Source organism: Bos indicus x Bos taurus, chromosome 15 (genome assembly GCF_003369695.1).
Source record: "Bos indicus x Bos taurus breed Angus x Brahman F1 hybrid chromosome 15, Bos_hybrid_MaternalHap_v2.0, whole genome shotgun sequence".
Classification (NCBI taxonomy): domain Eukaryota; kingdom Metazoa; phylum Chordata; class Mammalia; order Artiodactyla; family Bovidae; genus Bos; species Bos indicus x Bos taurus.
In genome coordinates, this window is record NC_040090.1 from 78,560,934 (window position 1) to 78,574,354 (window position 13,421).

Here is a 13,421-nt window from a genome sequence, read left to right on the forward strand (position 1 = left end):
TCACTCAAACTCATGTCCATCAAGTCAGTGATGCCATCCAACCATCTCATCCTCTGTCGTCCCCTTCTCTTCCTGCCTTCAATTTTTCCCAGCATCAGGGTACTTTCCAGTGAGTCAGTTCTTCCCATCAGGTGGCCAAAGTATTGGAGTTTCAGCTTCAGCATCAGTCCTTCCAATGAATATTCAGGACTGATTTCCTTTAGAATTGACTGGTTGGATCTCCTTGCAGTCCAAGGGACTCTCAAGAGTCTTCTCCAACACCACAGTTCAAAAGCATCAGCTTTCTTTATAGTCCAACTCTCACATTCATACATGACTACTGGAAAACCCATAGCTTTAACTAGATAGACCTTTGTTGGCAAAGTAATGTCTTTGCCTTTTAACACGCTGGCTAGGTTGGTCATAATTTTCCTTCCAAGGAGCAAGCGTCTTTTAATTTCATGGCTGCAGTCACCATCTGCAGTGATTTTGGAGTGCCCCAAAATAAAAATCTTTCACTGTTTCCACTGTTTCCCCATCTATTTGCCATGAAATGATAGGACCAGATGCCATGATCTTAGTTTTCTGAATGTTAAGTTTTAAGCCAACTTTTCTACTCTCCTTTTTTACTTTCATCAAGAGGCTCTTTAGTTCTTCTCTTTCTTCCATAAGGGTGGTGTCATCTGCATATCTGAGGTTATTGATATTTCTCCCGGCAATCTTGATTCCAACTTGTGCTTCATCCAGCCCAGAATTTTGCATGATGTACTCTTCATGGAATTAAATAAACAGGGTGACAATATACAGCCTTGACGTACTCCTTTCTTTCTCAATTTGGAACCAGTCTGTTGTTCCATGTCCAGTTCTAACTATTGCTTCTTGACCTACATACAGATTTCTCAGGAGGCAGGTAAGGTGGTCTAGTATTCCCATCTCCTTAAGAATTTTTCACAGTTTGTTGTGATTCATACAGTCAAAGGCTTTGGCGTAGTCAATAAAGCAGAAGTAGATGTTTGTCTGGAACTCTCTTGTTTTTCAATGATCCAAAGGATGTTGGCAATTTGATCTCTGGTTCCTCTGCCTTTTCAAAATCCAGCTTGAATATTTGGAAGTTCACGATTCACATTCTGTTGAAGCCTAGCTTGGAGAATTTGGGGCATTATTTTGCTAGAGTGTGAAATAAGTACTGTTTTGCAGTGGTTTGAACATTCTTTGGCCTTTCCCTTCTTTGGGATTGGAAGGAAAAAGATCCTTTCCAGTCCTATGGCCACTGCTGAGTTTTCCAAATGTGCTGGCATATTGAGTGCAGCACTTTAACAGCATCATTTTTAAGGATTTGAAATAGCTCAGCTGAAATTCCATCACCTCCTTTAGCTTTGTTCATAGAGATGCTTCCTAAGGCCCACCTGACTTCACACTCCAAGGTATCTGGCTCTAGGTGAGTGATCTCATGTGGTTATCTGGATCAAGATGATCTTTTTTGTATAGTTCTTCTGTGTATTCTTGCCACCTCTTCTGAATATCTTCTGCTTCTGTTAGATCCATACCATTTCTGTCCTTTATTGTGCCCATCTTTGCATGAAATGTTCCCTTAGTATCTCTAATTTTCTTGAAGAGATATCTAGTCTTTCCCATTCTACTGTTTTCCTCTATTTGCATTGATCACTGAAGAAGGTTTTCTTATCTCTCCTTGCTACTCTTTGGAACTCTGCTTTCAAATAGGTATATCTCTCCTTTTCTCCTTTGCCTTTAGCTTCTCTTCTTTTCTCAGCTATTTGTAAGCCCTCCTCCTGAGTTGAAATAGGCTTGACCATTTCTTAGATCTTGAATATATCAATCAGCAATGATGTGAAAATACATAGAAAACTACGAGCGTTCCACAAACCCATAAGTTGTTAGTGATTATGTGCATATGTTAAGTGCACATATTTTAGTATATGTGCAATCCAGAGAGAGAATGTGTGTTAAGAGAAACCTGACGACTGCGATGAAAAGTTTACTGAAGTGGGAAGTTCGCATTTCACTCTTTTTTCTCTCCAGGCTCGCGGTCATGCACTGCAGACGGTCCTTGGGGTTGTTTGTGGTCTGGAGAATGCTGTCTAGATTTGAGACCAAAGACTCAGGTGGCTTTAGGCAAGTGACCAAAACAAATATGACGTTTTCCTGTTTCTGGTTGCCTTATCTCTCTTTCACCCCTTTATGCAGTAACAGACATTTTATTCAATAGTGAAAGTGAAAAGAAAGAAAGTGAAAGTGAAATAGCTCAGTCGTGTCCAACTCTTTGCCACCCTGTGGACTGTAGCCCACCTCCATCCATGGGATTCTCCAGGGAAGAGTACTGGAGTGGGTTGCCATTTCCTTCTCTAGGGGATCTTCCCAATCCAGGGATCAAACCCAGGTCTCCCACATTGTAGGCAGATGCTTTACTGTCTGAGCCACTAGGGAAGTCCAACTATTATTTAATAGTAGGTCCAAAATTATTTTCAAAACACATATTCTGTTTTTAAAGAAAAAAATTCTTAAAAACCAAGTACTTTCTTTCAACTTTTTATTTGAGCAATACATATATTATAAAAGATAACAGAAAAGTCAACACAAACAATAGAATAAAATTATATTATCACCATAATTATATGATTTATTTATATATTACTTTCGTTAATTGTCATTTAAAAAGTTCTAAGTATAGTCTACTTTTGTTGTTGCTGTTCAGTCACCAAGTTGTATCCAACTCTTTGCGACACCATGGACTGCAGCACACCAGGCCTCCCTGTCGTTCACCATCTCCCAGAGTTTGCCCAATACATGTCTATTGAGTCGCTGATGCCATCCAACTATCTCATCCTCTGTTGCCCTCTTCTCCTTCTGCCTTTACCCCCAAATAATTAAAATACCCTTGCTGAAACATACAGTGGTTACAGAGACTAATCATTTCTTGACTTAATTAAGCCAAAGAAATAATTAAAATTGGTCAGTTGAAGGATATTAGGAACCAAGATATTCTTTTGGCCTTTGAAGGTATCTGTTCAGAGTTCAATAAAAACTGACAATGAGCATTTTCAAAATCAAATAATCTTATATATATTATATAATCACTTGCCTATATAGTCATTTATCTGTGGTTCATAGATTTTACCTCATGATAACATATCTCCATACATGGTACTGGGCACATAGCAAGTATATAATAAATACTTTTTAAACTGAAGTGAACTGACAAACACCAGTAATTATATCATTACTTACAACCTAGCACAGTACTGCTTTTTAGACTTTCAATGACACGTTGGGCTAGGACATTATATTTAAGTAATATAGAGCCTTGGAAGAAATAGTAGTGTCCTAAAAATGAAAAAAAAAAGAAATATTTTAATTCTCTGATTGCATTCTTAAAAAAAAAAAGATAACCTAGATTAAACAAGATCAAATTCAAGATTATGAAGTTGGATTTCTTGATTAGATATCCTGCCCTCAGATATCTACCTATTACTAGTCTTTTCACCATAAATATCTTTATTATCATTAATGAGAAGTTTGTTTGGTCTTTAAGACTGACTCTTAAAAATGTAAATGTTTTTGAAAATTCACACTCCAGGTGGAGAATTCAGAATGGAAGAGAGGAGAGTGAACTCAGGTGGGGTGCATAGAAGTGTTGATGGGGAAAGTAAATAAAACATGGGGATAGGAATACAACCCAAAATATCTTGACCCAAAGATATCTTGCTTAGCCTGACCTTGCTGGAAGACATTCATAAACACAAATTCAAATAAATTCAAACTTCTTTCATCCCACCCTGAGACTCAGTCCATGGGAACCCATGAAGGGTGGAAGGGACTGAAAGGAAGTTAAAGAACTCAGGACATAAAAATGTGTAAAAGATTCCTGCTTGCCTTGACTGCTATCCGCTTGCTTAAGTATACTGTGAAGCTTGACGTGATGGAAATCCCAGAGACTCAGACATATGAAAGTGGTAAGAATTATCTGCTCCCTGTCTGATAGACCACCCTAGTATAAATCTATTATTGATGCCACCTCACTCTTTCTTCTGGCCCACCTATTCTGAGCCAAAAAAATTGCAGATTTTCTCTCTGTGGCCTTTGGAGAACTGCAGAACTTTCTCTTCCAATTTGGAGCCCTTTTCTCTGATCTTGAAGACTCTATAATCCAGTATTTTAATAAGAGTTTTCCATTCTTTTCATGGTTTCCCAATCCACTTACTGTTGTAATAGAACACTGCATCAATTTTGGGGCCAATTCCTGGGAAGTATGTAGTAATCAACTTGGGATAACCAGGGTCCAGGAATTGTCTCCTCTCGTCATACCTGAGAAAAGAAATAACCAGCAGAAACTACATCAAAATATGGATTTCATGACATTAAGCTTAATATTTGATGGTTATGAATCACAAAACCTGCCTTATTCTCTTCTGAAAGAGTTTAAACTGTACCCATAGGAAAACCAAGGACCTAAACCATTCACAGATTAGGACTCAAACCCTAGGCTTCTTGACTTCCAGTCAAGCACTCTCCCCGCTCTGCCAGAATGCTTCTGCCCATACTAGAGCCTGACTCTCTAACTTCCAGCTAGTGAAGACCTGGAACAACCTGCTGTCACTCACAGCATGGTTCCCTCGTTCTGTCTCCTTGGGGTCCAACATTTCCAGAAAGGAATCTGAAAATGCATACGCCCTGCAAACTGACTGCAAATACTAGGTCTCATACATCGACACCTCTCTTTTTCAATTCATTTCCACTGTGATTAGTAACATGACATTTTATTTAAAGTGCTCCTTTTAAAACATGTATTGTCATCTCCTATCATAAACCAACAGTGCAGAGAAAAGAATTAGGTTGAAAACAACTGTTCCAGTGCTATATTATCTTGATCCCTCTTGTAGGAAAATCAAGGGCTGTTTAAAATTTAGATTAAAGGCTGTCTTCTGAAAAATCCCATTCCCTGAGTGTTTCACAAATCTTAGGGGTCAAATCATCAACCGTTAAAGCTCACCTCCAAAACTTGTTACCTACAAAGAAGTAGGTCTTATAGAAAAGTGGGTTAAAAACAGCTGCATCAATTTTTTTCACTGAGGAGGGGAAGCCCAAAGAATGTATGCTCTTGGGATAGTTTAACTGCGGTTTCAAATTGTTCATTAACCAGTACTTGTCATCTGTAAAGACAAAGAGAATGGGTAGATTGTAATCATACGGAAAGAGTAATAGAAATACTGACTCAGCACAAGAAACATCATTCTTATTTCATAGATTCAAAATATATTACTCCTGTTCTTAAACATGGTTTACCTTCTATAGCTCTGTATTTTTTTTCCAAAGTATTATCTTATATTTCATAAAATTTTGCAATAAGCTTTACATATTACCTAAGTATATTTACCCTATTTGGGGCTATATTTCAGAGCCTCCATTAATAAAAATCTGGAGTGCCTTTTTAAAAGTTCTTTAAATGTACTACTATTTCCTTAATTTGTTCTCTTCCTTAGAAGTAGACTCAATAGCAAAACTAAACATTGGAATTACCTTTAAAAAGAAAAACATGACTTCTGTCTGCAATTTCATAAGCAGCTTGAATGTAAGACGGTAGGTTTGGACCTAAAGAAGAAATTAAACTAACGCTGGTTTTTGGACTCTCAGCAAGCTTCCACCAGAAGAACCTGACAAGAAACATTTAACACATTAAAAGATCTCTGTAGACCAAAGAACCATAAAGAGGGAAGGACCTGTGAAAGAACTTCATGTTTCTTTCCAGCAGCTTCACATTCTATTCTATGGGCATTTGTGTAGGAGAACCACACGCAGAGGATTTTAATCACCTCCAATACTAGCAATGATCTTAACAGGCAGACTGGCATATGGAAATACGTGGAGCTTGGAACCAAGGTATCCAGGTTCTAGTCTGAGCTCACAGCCCAGGCGCCAGTTCTGTAACCTAAAGGAAGTCAACTCAACCTCAAGTATCTCAGTTCCATAAACTCAATAATGGGGAATATTTGTTCTGTCTATCAAATACTAATTTTCTTCACTGCCCCACCCATCCAATATCTGGTTCAATATATGTTCTAAGACAAAAACCATACATCATCCTGGAATTCTCTTTTTTATAATCAAGAATCGAGTCTGGTACTCTGTCACAGCTTTAAGTCCAGATTTGACCATCTTAATTAAAATCTATCAGTATGATTAAAATAGTCTGACATCCTTGCTACCTGTTTTATCTGTCCCCAACCCAGATTCTTGCCACAGATCCATTTTTACAGCTCAGTTTTCTAGTTAAAACAAATATAATCACACTGCTCTCCTGCTTCAAGATCCTCAAGATCTCTCCATTGCCTTCAGAATCAAGTCCAAGTTCCAACTCACAGATTTTATCTACTTCGTTTGTAAATCACGTTTCACCATTCTCTCTCACACACAAAAAAATCTTAGGGATCAGCCTTTAATACTTGTTAGATGTGAAAATGATCTTACCAGTCTTTAAAGAAAAAAATTTTATCTCCCACAGTAGTAACAGCATCAAAACTCATATTGGGGTCACAAGCAGCTGGGTTTGTATTGTCAGGATTTGATGGAACTTGGTGTTTATCTGGACGTCCTGAAAGTACATTTCAAGAAGCATTAGAAGAAAAAAAAATGCCTTTTAGTTTTTAAGATGAAGAAACACTCTTTAAAACATTCAATGTTCTTGATGAAAAATACTTAAAAAGCAATTTATGTTTTCTATAACATTCATAGGAATACAACAAATATTTTTCCCCTTCCATGTGGTTGCAACATTGTAGAGAATAAAAATCTGATCACTCTGTTCTCCTGTTCTGGTTAGATTATTTGTCCATATACCTTCTTCAAAAGACAATGGTATGCTGGATGGGAAGAACAGATTTCAGACCAGAAGACTCAGGTTTTGCCTCTGGCTCAGGCATTAACACGCTAGGTCCCCTTGTACTCATCCATAAATGAAGATAATATCTGTGTTGCCTATACCTTACAGAATTTTCATGGGGTTCAAAGAGAAGATAAATCTTAATGTTTATCCAAATGCTGATAGTATGAGATTATTCATGAGTATCTTTATTTGGCAAAATGGTGAAGAAATTCAACTCACCATAGAGAGACTGAATGCCACGTATGTCATCAGTAGAGAGGCGAAATCTCCTGTAGTCAACATCTCTGTAGCTGGGAAACATTATGGCACGTGTATCGCTGGAATGGCCAAGACCCAAGGAATGGCCAATCTCATGAACAGCAACTAGGAACAAGTTTGGGCCTAAGAGAGAACCAGGGAAATCTATTGGCACCTACAGAACAATGACACAACATCTGACACTGTGAAAAGGGAAACTTTTAGAAATATCTCACTTTCCTCCTTCATGAGCAAGCTTTTTCAGCCTTGGCACTGTCGACATAGGACAGACTCCTCTTTGCTGTCAGGGTTGTCCTGTGCATTATGGATCTTTATAAGTCTCTAGTTTTACCGTTGAATTCAAGTAGCACACTCCCCTCTAGTTTTGACAACCAAAAAAATGTTTCCACATATTCTTTTTCTTTTCTTTTTATTGGGATATAAAGTGAAAGTGAAGTTGCTCGGTCATGTCCGACTCTTTGCGACCCCATGGACTGTAGCCCGCCAGGCTCCTCCATCCATGTGATTCTCCAGGTCAGAGTACTGGAGAGGGTTGCCATTTCCTCCTCCAGGGGATCTTCCCCATCCAGGGATCGAACCCAGGTCTCCCGCACTGCAGGCAGACTCTTTTCCATCTGAGCCACCAGGAAAATAGCCGCTTTAAAATATTGTGTTAGTTTCCGCAGTACAATGAAGTGAATCAGCTATATGCATACATATGTCCCCTCCCTCTGGGAGCTCCTTCCCATCCCCTCATCCCAGCCGTCTCGGTCACCACAGAGCACCAAGCTGAGCTTGGTACAGCTCTTCTGTACAGCAGGTTCCCACTAGCTGTCTGCTTTACATGTGGTAGTGTATGCCTCTGGTTAAGGACCGCTGCACTCTCAAATGAAATATGTTCCATTGTCAAAACTTCTGGAATAACTCACAGCTGTGCTCATTGCTCCTAAATAATTCTCAACTCACATGACCTTGTTCTGCTTTTCTCTTAATCAGGCTTCAGTGGATATAGAAAAGTCTTTGGTAACCTTCCTTTACAAAGCTCAAATCTTAAATCCATATTAAGGTACGGTATTGTGAGTCACTGAGAAAAACACCACATTATGTCTAATACTTACACAACCAAAAGGAAGTCATTTTGTTCTCTATTTTCAGATGAGGATATAGTATCAGCAAGATTAAATGACAAATTAAGTGCCTGAGCCAAGATTCACATCCAAATTTCTTGGCTCTAAAAATTTCTTGGATAACCCTTTTCCTAAACATGATTCCCAATGAAATCAAAGAGACTATATTTACACTTTAGACATATTTACACTACCACATTATAGCTATAACTGTTATTATTTTTTTTTTTTCTGTATGTCCCAGAGGCTGTATCTTTGTAGGTAAGAGACAAGGGTGTGCCCTTTCTCTCAGATTTCCTAATTCTCAGAAGATTTGAAAATTCCTGATTTTTTAAAAAGTCACATCCTGGGCCATAAAGCTAGCCTTGGTAAATTCAAAAAATAGAAATCATTCCAAGCATCTTTTCTGACCACAATGCAGTAAGATTAGATCTCAATTACAGGAGAAAAACTATTAAAAATTCCAACATATGGAGGCTGAACAACACGCTGCTGAATAACCAACAAATCACAGAAGAAATCAAAAAAGAAATCAAAATTTGCATAGAAACGAATGAAAATGAAAATACAACAACCCAAAACCTGTGGGACACGGTAAAAGCAGTCCTAAGGGGAAAGTTCATAGCAATACAGGCACACCTCAAGAAACAAGAAAAAAGTCAAATAAATAACCTAACTCTACACCTAAAGCAACTAGAAAAGGAAGAAATGAAGAATCCCAGGGTTAGAAAAAAAAAAAATAAAATAAAATAAAATAAAAAATAAATAAAAAATCTTCATTATAGTCTAATGCCTTCATTTTTTTCTTTCTTTCTCTATGGAAAAAGGAAGCTCAGAACTGACTTCCCAGGGTCACACACCATTTAGCTACAGAGCCTGATCTTGAAATAATCTCTAGAACCCAAGATGAGCAAAGAGTTCACACCTCTCTGAGGGATTTTTAAGAATACGGATCCTCCAAGCACTGCCTGTAACACACGGGTCCAGTAACAAATTCAGAGATGCTTTCACTTCTACCAAACAACGAGAAAGAAGACGCAAAGACTCATTCTCTCCACTCTGCGTAAGACTGGGAAGAGTAAACAAAACCTTTTACAATTTAGCCTAAACCTGAATTTATCTTATTCTCAATTCCTGTACTACTTGGTACAAAAGATCACTACTGGTTCTCACCTCAAAATAATGGATTTTTGTTTGTGTTCTGTTTCCTTTTAGATTGTGTATTTCTCAGTGGCAAGACTGTGCCCTTTTCATTTCTGAATCTAAGCACCTCTATCACCTAACACCCTAATAGAAACTCAGTAAAGACTATGGGAATTGTTCATTTAATTTACTGTGTCAAAAAGAAAAAGAATTTACTGTATCACAGTTAGTCAAGAATAAGGATTTTAAATTAGGATTTTCATAAATAATTCAGTCTTTTGAAAGCTTAGAATTAAGCAAATTAAAATAAGGCAACATGGACAAATAGAAAGTATCCATTGTGCTAAGATAGGACCTAGGAAATAAATGGTCTGGTCCCAGCTTTTTCACAAGGTAGCCTCTAACCTTTTCTTTTCTCTATCTGTAAAGGTCTGTATTAAATGACTTTCCTAAGTTTCTTTAGAATTTTAAAAATTCTCCAGGCTAATCAGCACCTTTCTCCTGTCAGATGAAAAGATTACAAACCCAAAATGCCTTTGGATAAAATTTGCACAAATTTAACATATCTACTGAGGATTTGAGGCTCAGCCAGGACCTAATCATTTGTCTTTTGACAACAAAAAAAAGTTATCTTCTTAATCAAAGGTTTCATAAGCCTTAGGCCATGTGTCAAACTAAAACAAATAGCCTTTCTGGTCTATAAAAATATTGCCATCAATGCAAGCAAGGTCAGCTGGGGGTGGAGATGATGGTGCTGAGTAGAGCATACTCGTGATGAATTTCTCTTTACTTCCTTTCCATATATAGTCAGTCATAGAGTCTAGAATCTCCAATAGGAATATTAAGAAAGCTTCCCATGTGACACCTTGGATTTTCCAGTGGATAGTGACTTCTCCAAATAACAGGGGATGTTCGTTACCCTCATCCCCCAACTGTCTGGGATGGATGATGAGTTTTATCCCCTCTGTAAGTACACACAAGGTATTAAATGATCAATGGGGCATTTTGAAATTTTTATCCCCAAACCACAAGAGACTACCTGACCACATAACCTTGTATTTCTTTATAGAGATCTCTAAATCCTCTAAAACTTCATCTTTTTATGCCACTCTGAATTTAGGAAATTGTTGGTATATAATGAATCATGCAAATGATCACACTGTTCTAGGATTGTTGGCATATACAGCGTTAGTATCTGTATTTGTTTGAGTTTATGGATTGTACTGCCAAAAACTGATCCCCTAAATAATGGCTTTTTTCTTTCCATACTATGGTTCTTAAGGTTCCTGAGTGTATACTAAAAAACTAGTTTATCTTCATAGATTCTTGGAAATGAACTTTAAAATAATCTAGTCCAATATACTCCATTTATAGAGGGTGGAGTGGAAACAGTGCTACAATTTTATTCAGTGTCAAAATTGTAATCAGAAAAAGTTTTCCTGTCCTTATAATCCTTTCTCAGAATGTGGCCTTTCAAAAACAGGATATAACTTAGAATTTGTTAGGATTTTCTAATTCTTTGAGGGCTTGGGGAGCCTACCTTTGTGTCCTTTAGTCCAGGTTTCAGCCTCATCAAAATGTGCATCTCCTCCAAGACCAGCTCCAGGTGCAAAAGCATGGGCCAGGATTCCCCACGGGCCATCGAAAGAATAGGCGTCTCCATGTTCTTATTTTTTAAAAAAGAAAAAGCCAATTAGTCTATCTACACATGTTATGTGTGTGTGTGTGAGTGTATGCTCAGTCATGTCTAACTCTTTGTGGCCCCATGGACTGTAGCCTGCCAGGTTCCTCTGTCTATGGAATTTTCCAGGCAAGAATACTAGAGAGGGTTGCCATTTCCTACTCCAAGGGATCTTCCTGACCCAGGGATTGTACTCGCATTTCTTGCATCTCCTGCACTGGCAAGAATATTCTGTACTACTATGCCACCTGGGCATGCCAAAGGAGACAGATGACATAAGTCCAAGTTCTCTACCTCGAAATGCAAATCGTATCATGATATCAGCCTCGTTGTCATGAACCTTTCTGAATTTCAGGGGAGTCACATCACTCCATACTTGAAAAGCTTTCTGGAAGGCATCGTCAACATCTTCAGGCTTCAAGTCAGGGGTGTAATTGTTGATTCTTTACCAGCAGAACAAAAGAGGAAAATACATGGAAACCATGTGTCAACTTTGTTTTATTACAATACTTCATTTCTGCTAGCATCATTCAAGAATGAATCATTCCATAAATCAGTAGTCCAGATGGGAAAAACCTGCTTCATCTACAGAAATATTTATCCTTGGGAACCTTACTTCTTAAACAGAATCTAACTTGATTTCTACTCACTTATTTACAGGTCACCATTATGAAGGATTTACATTTGTAGAGGCTTATGCCTTTTACCCCTGCTCCCAGACTTCTTCATTTATCCATCTAAATAGTCTATAAAGCTTTCTCTTGCTTCTTTTTAGATTCAGCTTCATTCTTCTTTTACGTATGGCTTTCCTACTCTGTTCTGGACTTGCAAGCCCAACAATTCCATTGAAGGAACGGTTTTCCCTTCTAGAGACACTATTTTAACACAGGGATAGTGTTAATAATTGAGGGATGCTTCCTATCTACTTCCAGATTTAGAGCTGTGTCTAATTGGCTCAAGTTTCTAGAACACAGACCTAGGGGAAAGTAGAAAAATACTTGGCTATGATGTTACCTGTAGGTGATAAGACGTTTCTTCCAGGCTGGCCGCCCTGGAAATACTCGGAAATTTTTAACATCCGGCACTCCACATCGAGGTCTGTGCATCATGTCCAGAGTAGATGTGTCCAATTGCCCAGTCACTTTTAGCCCAAAGAATTGCTGCATTTCCTGAATTTTATCCTCCATGACGTTCCTATTGACTTTCATTTTTGTCATTGGAGTTGTTTCCATCTCAAGGCCATAAAAGTTTGCCAAATATCTCTGGAAAAAATACATATATTGATACATCATTATATAGAAAGGTTTCTGTTGGGGCTCTGTGTTTATAACTTGGCTGCACACTGATACCTTTTTAAGGCAAGGGTTTAGCCATTTTGGAGAGTTACTCAGTTTTTCTGAATCTCTCACGTATATGGATGTTATGAAACTTTTGTTTGATTTTCTCTTGTTAATCTGTCTCATATCAATTTAATTTTTAGACCAGCCAGAAGAATCTAGAAAATTAGAGGAAAATTTTTTCCTCCCAGACACTTTTTTCTTACATTCCTCTTCAGCAATAAATAAATAAAAATAAGACAACAAAACAGTGCTAAAATCCAATAGCTCCCTAAAACAGTTTTCAACTAGTACTTTCAGGATAAAACAGGTCAGTGAAATAAATCTTAAAGACAAAAATCAGGCTAGATAAATTCTATAGTGCCAGTTCTTACTTGAGCGAATGCCACGTCATTTTCTTCAGGGCTTGGATAGTCAGTCAGTGGGGCAGCTCCAGAAGCAGCGACCTGCAGAACTAGTATCAACAGAAGAAACTTCATTCTACACTTCTTCTGAACAGCTTAGCCCAATGTACCCTGTTCCTTCCCAATGCAAGTTCCTTAAATGAGTCTCTTTATATAGCCCTTAGGTCAGGCTCTGCGAATACGAAATTCTTTGTGTGACTCACAGTTGATATCATCCTTTGATTTATCTCAAAAATAAATATGACCTTATTCTAGGACCAACAATGGGTCGATTAATATCTAACCCATCCATGGATCAATTGACATCAGAGATCCCTCACTCAGACAATTCAGAGTACATTTCTTCAAAATAAATAAGCTCCAACTTCCATCCCCCTTATAAAATAAGGCATTGTATGAGAAATAATAAACATCTATAATATTAAAACAATTTAAAAATGCATTTTTAAGGAGTTCTCAACTTTCACTATAATACTTTCCTCATATTCCTTAGAGGTGAAATAATCTTTTTAAAAAAAAACTAAATTTAAGAAGTTAGATAAATAAAATTATTTTGCTAGAATAGAATACTCTGTAAGCTGAATCTAACTCCCTAGAGACCTGGTGTAGAGATTC

General features: G+C 37.7%; 1 protein-coding gene across 1 annotated transcript; it reads right to left on the reverse strand.

Moving 5' to 3' along the window:
• Positions 1-2,510: 2,510 nt before the first annotated feature.
• Positions 2,511-12,924, reverse strand: MMP12 (matrix metallopeptidase 12). Its single transcript, XM_027562133.1, has 10 exons — positions 12,777-12,924; positions 12,080-12,327; positions 11,360-11,508; positions 10,925-11,050; positions 7,097-7,258; positions 6,463-6,586; positions 5,515-5,648; positions 4,988-5,147; positions 4,199-4,302; positions 2,511-3,321 (listed from the first exon to the last, which is right to left on the reverse strand). Exons 1-10 carry the CDS (start codon positions 12,879-12,881, stop codon positions 3,218-3,220), a joined length of 1,416 nt encoding a protein of 471 aa, XP_027417934.1. The 5' UTR covers positions 12,882-12,924; the 3' UTR covers positions 2,511-3,217.
• Positions 12,925-13,421: the final 497 nt, after the last annotated feature.